Below are 8,746 nucleotides of genomic sequence, written 5' to 3'. Positions count from 1 at the left end.
CTATTATAAGCAAAAGTTAGTTTTTTAGGTTTATTCAATAAATGATATATGTGGCCATTTTTAATGGCCACATATATCATTTATTAAATGAACCTAAAAAACTAACTTTTGCTTATAATAGTGACGGAAGGGTATATCATGCAAATGAGTGGCCCTTTTCATGTGGTAATGGTAACTTGCCAAACGATCACGTATGCTTGGACTTGTGATAAAGTAAGAGAGAGAAATGGAAGTTAATTGATTGAATTCAAGTGTAAAAGTTGGAAAAAGGTGAAAGTGGTGAGATACCTTTTTAGGTGTTGCGTGTGAAAAGCAGAAAATTTGTTGAAAGGCGAAATTGAGGTGCGTGTGAGACAGTGGCAGTTATTCTCACTTTTCCCAGGCGCGTGAGGGCCCCCTCAATGTGTACAATAGGTCAAACGTAGTAGTGTGGTCAAACTCCCATAACGCGCGTGTGATACTCCACTCCTCCTTGTTAATTTCCCTTTAAACTTTTTTATTACAGCTTCATTAAGTAAAGAGAAAAGGGGTGAGATAAAAACTAAACTAAAAAGTCAGTCAATACAAACTCCAAAGACCACAGTCATAGAATAGAACTAGAGTATTTCTCTCCTATCATCATCATTCTTTTTATTTTTACTCCGATTGTGATTTTCTCTATGAGTAACTTTTACTACTAATAAGGTTTACAATAATGATATATATACATCCAATTTTCTAAATACTTCCTTTCTACTCATTTTTATTTCTATTTTTCTATTTTTATCATTTATCACATCTTAAATTTTCTCTCTTTTACCTTTTCTTTTCTTCATATCCCTCTCTTCATTCCACCTCTCTCGACCTCAAAGAGATGTGTGAATGAAACATTATTCGAAAACAAGGTTTAGAACAATTGTGATTTGAGATTCTTAAACATTTAGTTTTCATGTTTAATCTTTGGGTGTTGTGCATGAAAATGACTTGTTAGAAAAAACTTACTCATTTAATACGATTTTTGAGTCTTAAAGAGATTAATCTCCCGGTTATTGATTACATGTGATATTACTGTATTGAATTACACTTAGTACTACTTTGTTACGCGGCTAATTTTTTTTTAAACCTTAAGTTTTTTTTTTTACATTGAAAATAAATTGCACCCTTATAGATTGATCTTTAGACCTCTCTCACCCAACATATATGTCTCATAACTTTTATCATTTGATCGGGTACAAAACCTTAAACTTAAGATATTAGATGTATGTTCTTTTAACTTATATACTTATACACCAGCTAATTTACATGATGTGAGGTTTCTTTAAATCACATTTCTTGCTACTCTAATACTACTATTGTGTAAAAAATGAGCAACTTTTAACCAGACACATTTGTCTGTTACACATGTATTCTAAGTTATCATTTATAGCACCATATAATGTAAAAATCATGTCAATTTTTTTATTAGTCATAATTTTTTTTAAGATGTTGGTAAACATTTTAATTTTTTTTTTTAAATATTGTAATATATAATAGGTTTTTTAATGAGCAAAAAGTTAACTTGCTCATCTCATCCTCCACCACAACAACTAATCTCAAGTAAAGACAAATTAGCCTTTAAATTAAATTATATTAAAAGAAAGCAGACAAGAATTATTAAAAAGGCAAGTGTGTAAATAAAATAATGATTACATATAATAGTAATAACCATAAAAAAACAAAGGAAAAGGGGAAGATGACACGAAAAGGTGAGCAGATTGCTCTGTCCACCAAGCATATTTTTCCAGAAATCTTTGCAACCGAGATAGATAGTACTTCCATCCATCCATCAATTCTCCGTTTACTAGAAATTCTCTGTCTTTCTTTTGCCACAATAGTATCTCTTTTCTTAATTAATTATCTCCTTTATCTTTTTCCTCCGCACTGCACCGATAATTAAAAACAAATAGAATAATAATTAGCTTCAAAGTTCACTCAAATTACCTTTACTTTACTGAGTTCATGCGCTCTGTAAAATACAAACGAGTTAGCTTTATATTCACAATCACCACTCATGTTCGTGTGAAGAAGAGGTTCTGAAATATCCTTTTCGCGTTGAATTCCCAACTAGCTTTTTGGGAGAGAAATAGAAAGGAAGTGAAGGAGAGGGAGGGAAAAAAGAAGATAGATCGCGTAAAGTAAGAGAAGCCATATTACTTTGCTGATTTTTGTTTGTGTTTGTAAAAAGCTTGTTTTGATTGTTTTGCCAACCCAACCACAACCCCAACCCCTTGAAAATGTGAATTTGTCTATATTGAAGTGGTTCTTATCTTATCTCACCTCACCACATACTACTAATTTCGTTTTCTCTCCCTTGTGGACACTTTCTCTTAGCCTTACCACCAAAACAAGTGTAAGTTTCACACACATTCTTTTTCTCACCTCCCATAAAGTCAAGTAACTACTCCTTCCCTCACCTTCAAACAAACAAAAACACAACGACAACGACATAGGTGGTGCTTCTCTCTGATAAGATTCATTTCTTTTTTTTCTTCTCCAATTCAATACAATTCCAATTCAACCAAGAGCCGAAATCACAAACAAATTCTCAGCAAGTTTCAATTATTGATCAAACTGGTGAATTTGTTGATCGGGGACAAGAGTGTTTAGAATTATTCACTGGGGAAATGAGAGCGGGTCTCAGCACCATCCAGCAAACCCTAACGCCGGAAGCGGCGAATGTTCTCAACCATTCAATCGCAGAGGCCGGACGCCGGAACCACGGCCAAACCACGCCGCTTCATGTGGCGGCGACGCTTCTAGCTTCGCCGTCTGGTTACCTCCGTCAAGCCTGTATAAAATCTCATCCCAATTCCTCTCATCCGCTCCAGTGCAGAGCACTGGAGCTCTGTTTCAGCGTCGCCCTGGAGCGGTTGCCGACGTCGCAGAGTAGTAGCCCCGGCATGGAGCCTCCAATCTCCAATGCTTTGATGGCGGCCTTGAAGCGCGCTCAGGCTCACCAGCGGCGGGGTTACCCGGAGCAGCAGCAGCAGCCGCTCCTCGCCGTCAAGGTGGAGCTCGAGCAGTTAATCATATCAATTCTCGATGACCCGAGTGTTAGCAGGGTGATGAGAGAAGCGAGTTTCTCTAGTCCTGCGGTTAAAGCCACCATCGAACAGTCGCTGAATTCGGTTCCTTCCGCCGTGAATTCCAGCTCCATCGGATTGGGGTTCCGGCCGAGCGCCGTCACGCCGGCTACCGCGCCGAGCAGGAATTTGTACCTGAATCCGCGGCTGCAGCAGGGGAACGCCGGCGGTGGCGGTGGCGGCGGGCAGAGGGGTGAGGAGGTGAAACGGGTGGTGGATATATTGCTGAGGAGCAAGAAGAGGAACCCGATCTTGGTGGGTGAATCAGAGCCGGAGGCGGCAATCAAGGAGGTGTTGAGGAAGATTGAGAACAAGGAATTGGGGGAAGGGGTTTTCAGCAATGGCCATGTGATTCATTTGGAGAAGGAGCTTCCTTCCGACAGGGCGCAGATTCCGGCGAGGCTGAAGGAGTTGGGGGATTTGATTGAGACCCGTTCCGGTGGCGTTTTCATCAATTTGGGTGACTTGAAATGGCTGGTGGAGGGGTTTGGGGTTGGTGGTTTGGGGAATATGCAGCAACCGACGCTCGCCGACGCTGGAAGAGCTGCGGTTGCGGAGATGGGTAAATTGGTTGCCAAGTTTGGTGCTACCAGACTTTGGTTGTTGGGTACTGCTACTTGTGAGACTTACTTGAGGTGTCAGGTTTATCATCCTTCCATGGAAAATGATTGGGATCTTCAGGCAGTGCCAATTACAACCAGAGCACCTCTTCCTGGAATGTTTCCAAGGTAATTTTTCTGTTTCCTTGTTTCTCACAATTGAATTTGATCCATATTGGATCATGTTGTTTTTTGGATGTCTGATTATTTAATTGAAGTAATTGATTGCTGAAGGAGAACTAGTCTGGTGTTTGAAGGATCTTCAACTAATATTTATCTTTTCTGAGATTTAGTCTTGTTTCACTACTTTGATTCAAGTGATCTGCTCTGTTGCAAGATCAAATAAAGTTAGTAATGTCAATGTTTGAAGGTTTGGAATTAAAAATTATTCTTCAAGGAATCAATTAAGTGTGAAATTAGAGAATCTTATAAACATGGGATGTTCCTGTTTCCAAAGACACTGTTATAAGACAGGAGAATACTATGTATTTAGCTTGTCTTCAACTATTGCACTTTTGGCTGTTTAGCACTATTAGGTTGATTATGCTCTGAAAATGGTTAAATCTGTACCCCCGCCATTTTGTATTATCGGGTAACCATTTTACCTTCTTGTGACCAGGCTTGGGACCAACGGAATTCTTGGTACAACACTTGAGTCTATGTCCCCTTTAAAGGCCCTGCAAACCACAGCAATCACTCCACTCAGGCGTGCCTCCGAGAATGTAGATCCTGCTGCAGTTTCAACTTGTTGTCCCCAGTGTATGCGGAACTACGAGCAAGAAGTAGCAGAAATGTTGAAAGAAACTGAGAAATCTGATTCTGAGATCAAATCAGAGGCAGCTCGCCCGCCCCTTCCACAGTGGCTGCAGAATGCTAGAACTAATAATGATAATGCTAAAGCAACGGATCAGGCTCAGGTAAATTTCATTACTAAAAAGACAATGCATTTACATTTTTCGTTTGTGGGGGTTCCTAGAAAATATTGACCTTTCTTAACTGTTGTGTTCCTTTGTCTTTCAATAGAGTAACAGCCCAGAAATGAATGTGAAGAGGAGGACTCAAGAAATACAAAAGAAATGGCATGATGCCTGCTTGAGTTTACATCCTAAATTTCATCAACAAAATGTGAGCACAGAGAGATTGACTCCCATTCCTTTTGCAATGACTGGCCTATGTAATGTGAACTTGCTGGGGCGCCAATTTCAACCTAAAGTGCCTGTTAATAAAAATCTAGGAACCTGTCTGCAATTGAGCTCAAACCCAATGTCTATTCAGCCACCAGAATGGCCGGTGAGCCCACGGCGAAGTCCAGTTAGAACGGAGCTGGTCCTCGGGCAAACAAAGCTAGCTAATCCAACTCCAGAAGAAGTTACACAGAAAGAACGCACTGATGACTTCTTGGGGTGCCTGTCTTCAGAGTCACAGGACAAGTTTGATGTATTACAGAGCAAAAAACTCCTTGATGCCGACTCTTTCAAGCAGCTCCGTAAAGTCCTGACAGAGAAGGTGTGGTGGCAGCAGGATGCAGCATCTGCAGTGGCTACCACAGTAACACAGTGCAAAATGGGCAATGGAAAACGACGCTCAAAAGGTGACACGTGGTTACTGTTCGTGGGTCCTGACAGAATCGGTAAGAAGAAAATGGCAGCGGCACTTTCCGAGCTTGTATCTGGTTCCAACCCAATCACAATATCTCTCGGGCAACGGCGTGGGGATGTAGGAGACTCTGAAGTTAACCATCTCCGTGGAAAAACAGCATTTGATCGGATTGCTGAGGCCATCAGAAGGAACCCACGTTCTGTCATCATGCTTGAGGACATTGATGAAGCCAACACCCTCCTCCGTGGGAGCATCAAAAGAGCCATGGAGCAAGGGAGGTTCCCAGATTCTCACGGGCGTGAAATCAGCCTCGGGAATGTCATGTTCATCCTCACTGCAAATTGGTTGCCAGAGGACCTGAGATACCTCTCCAATGGCACCCCACTTGATGAAGAAAAGCTCGCAAATTTCGCCAGTGGGGATTGGCAACTGCGGCTATCAGTGGCTAAGAGAGCATCAAAACGCAGACCCAGTTGGTTATCCGATGAAGACAGGTCTTTGAAGCCACGAAAGGAAATCAATTCAGGGTTATCATTTGATCTCAATGAAGCCGCTGCCGATATTGCAGAGGAAGACAGGGCAGACGGATCACATTCACATAATTCCAGTGACTTCACAGTGGATCATGAAGACAACAGCAACAACCACCTCGATGGGGGAGGATCAAGCTCCATAATACCTCGTGAGTTACTGGATTCTGTGGATGATGCCATTGTCTTCAAGCCATTGAATTTCGACCTTCTTCGCCGGAATTTCAAGGCGTCAATCTCAAAGAGGTTCTCTGCCGTGGTGGGTAGTGGGATCTCAATTGAAGTGCAGGAGGATGCTCTTGACAAGATTGCCAGTGGAGTGTGGTTAGGCCAAACCACCATAGATGAATGGATGGACAAGGTGTTGGTTCCCACCTTCCAGCAGCTGAAAAAGCAGAACTTCAATACAAACACCAATCATGACAATGAGTCTTGTTCGCTGCTGGTTAGGCTGGAAGATGATGATGGCTACTCCGATCGCCGCAGTAACCAAGAATGGTTACCTGGTAGTGTGAGACTGGTGGCGGAACAGTGTTGAACTTGAATATAGGAGGATGTTGTGATTAGTATTGAAACATAAGGGACATGAGTGGTAATATCCGTTTTTGTTGGTGATAGAAATGTAAATAGACCACTTTGGCAGGGGAAAACAAAGTCAAAGGCTCTTTGTAGAAGAACCATGAAAAAACCGTTAGAACAAGGGTCGGGATGTGTCCATTTTTTTTCTTCTTCTTAGAAAAAGATTAATTAATTTTTGCGTTTATAAAGTTTATATTGTTTTATTGTAAGCAAAGATATATTTATTAATTAAACGGAGAATGATGATTATATTAATAAAATGGAGCTCTGGTTCCTGTTTTCTCGAATCCTTCATCCCTTTTTCACATTTTATAATCTTTCTCTACCTAATGCTGCTTGAAAAATACACAGCAGAATTTATTTAAGTATAATTAAAGTATTGGACATTGGTTCTCCTGGAGTTGTTGATTAATGTATTAACCTAATAAAAACAAATAGAACAGTAGCTAGGGAGTTGTTTGCGGGTTTGGTATAAGATGAAAGATATAAAGGGGCTCGCTCCACCCAGAGCTTTTGTTTTTGAACTTTTTGAATGAAATCAAAATAAGAATGAAAAATGATTTTATTAACTTCTCATAAAAATTAAAATAAATTTATGTAAACTAAATTGATACTTCTACAATTAAAAAAAAAAGTATTAACTGATTTTCTAAAAGGAATTTTTTTTATTCATCTACATTTAACTTTCTTTTCTATCTTATTTTTACCCACTTTATATTTTTTCTCCTACCACGCCACATATCGTATCTTCAATTCTCTTTTATTTGTCATCGAATGATAGCTCAAGTGGTAAGAGCTAGAAGACATGTATGTTGGGTGAGGGAGGTCCAAAAATCAATCTCTTGAGGGTACAATTTATCTTTCCGATATTAAAAAAAAAATCTCTTCATTTGTTCATTTATCTCTTGGTGGAGGTGATAATATTGAAGGATGAAGATCCTTTATCCTCAAATGACATCTCTCACTATCCATTAATGGAGATTGCGTTGTCAATTAAAAACCACTTTTTAAAGTTATAAATGTCATATTCATCCATTTTTTTAATTTACATGTCATAATTTCATTGGTTGATGCTCTTAAAGTGAACTTGAAAGAGATCAAGCTAAGAATTCAGGGAGAATTCAAACCTAGTCTTTTTGGTATTCAAGTGAACCTAAGGTCTTCCTTGACTAGACACCTCTATACATGATAACCCAAGTCTTTTTTCGTAGCCGCCTCTAACCACGTAGTTACAAGTGGGCGTGAGGGTGGTGTGTTATGACATGTTCAAGATGAAAACATCTACAATTACAACGGTCTTTTTGATGATCCACATGGCGAAACAAAAAGATCGACCAAAATGAACCTTATCGCCTGACCTTAAGAATGCAAATGACATGTACATGTGAATAATTAGAGGCATAATAGAGGCTCAAGTCTTTAGGCCCAAACGTCGGCTATTCAGTTATGCTTCGGTAGTGTTAATTCATATCTCCTGATCTAGTTCAGTTGGGAGAAATGAGATATTATTTAAAGACGGATTCTCGATCCATAATCGGTGTACATGTGAATACTATTATTTTTGAAGTTACACATAGTCTTTTTCATAATCACTTTTAAGTTATACCAGATATACCTATTAATAGGCTTGCCAACACATTTTAACCATGCCTAACTATCAGCTCATGAACCATGTTCCCAATTGGCATTGGTTGCGTAGAAGCGGGAGGAGCACAGTTAAGAGACAACCCTACCGACAGAAATGATGAAATGAATGCTTTTGAGCTTACGTATTTCTTTATGACATGGAAACTTGATAGCAAAGAATGTATGTTCCTATCTATACCGTCATTATCATTTTTCCTGCCCTTTGTACAAAAGAAAATTAATTAAGGCCATCTAACCAAGATACTTAGCAAATTAAGATAGGTTAATTAATTATTAGCGATGAATTTAATTTAGAAAACCGGTTGCGGATGCAGCCTTCCAGCTTAATTCAAGCCTGTTTTCAACGTTACGTTTATTGCGTGTGACTTTAGCTAGTTGTAGTTTTTGGTAAGTTGGACTGCGATTCTAACCAAAGTGCAAGTGACCAAAACAAGACAAAGCTATAGTATATGTATGCTTGAGGCATACTTCATTCACTTTCATTTAATTCACATTTGTCCATTGTTGACCCCATCGATCATCTTGCTTTTTTAAGACTTCAATTCAACCCTAACCCAGCATGCATGTGTTCTCATTTATTTTCATCTTCTTCCACTCCATTATTTGTTGTCTATTTCTTGCGCTTCTGTCTCTGGACCTAGCTCCTCTCATTTTTTCAAGTCACTCAGGTCAAACTATTCAGCTTTGTCCC

General features: G+C 39.5%; 1 protein-coding gene across 1 annotated transcript; it reads left to right on the top strand.

Moving 5' to 3' along the window:
* Positions 1 to 2,029: 2,029 nt before the first annotated feature.
* On the top strand, positions 2,030 to 6,695 carry LOC130709895 (protein SUPPRESSOR OF MAX2 1-like). The gene is made up of 3 exons (XM_057559023.1): positions 2,030 to 3,829; positions 4,320 to 4,617; positions 4,724 to 6,695. The coding sequence occupies exons 1-3, from the start codon at positions 2,643 to 2,645 to the stop codon at positions 6,365 to 6,367; spliced, it is 3,129 nt and encodes a 1,042-aa protein (XP_057415006.1). The 5' UTR covers positions 2,030 to 2,642; the 3' UTR covers positions 6,368 to 6,695.
* Positions 6,696 to 8,746: the final 2,051 nt, after the last annotated feature.

The sequence above is a fragment of the Lotus japonicus genome, chromosome 4 (genome assembly GCF_012489685.1).
Source record: "Lotus japonicus ecotype B-129 chromosome 4, LjGifu_v1.2".
Taxonomy (NCBI): Eukaryota; Viridiplantae; Streptophyta; class Magnoliopsida; order Fabales; family Fabaceae; genus Lotus; species Lotus japonicus.
The sequence above is the reverse complement of the archived record's forward strand: the minus strand, read 5'-3'. Positions and strand labels throughout refer to the sequence as shown.

Bases quoted from the DNA above. Each gene is read 5' to 3' on its own strand.
- LOC130709895 (XM_057559023.1), top strand. From the start codon at position 2,643: ATGAGAGCGGGTCTCAGCACCATCCAGCAAACCCTAACGCCGGAAGCG. The intron at 3,830-4,319 runs GTAATTTTTCTG...TCTTGTGACCAG, and splicing joins CTTCCTGGAATGTTTCCAAG to GCTTGGGACCAACGGAATTC. The intron at 4,618-4,723 runs GTAAATTTCATT...GTCTTTCAATAG, and splicing joins AAGCAACGGATCAGGCTCAG to AGTAACAGCCCAGAAATGAA.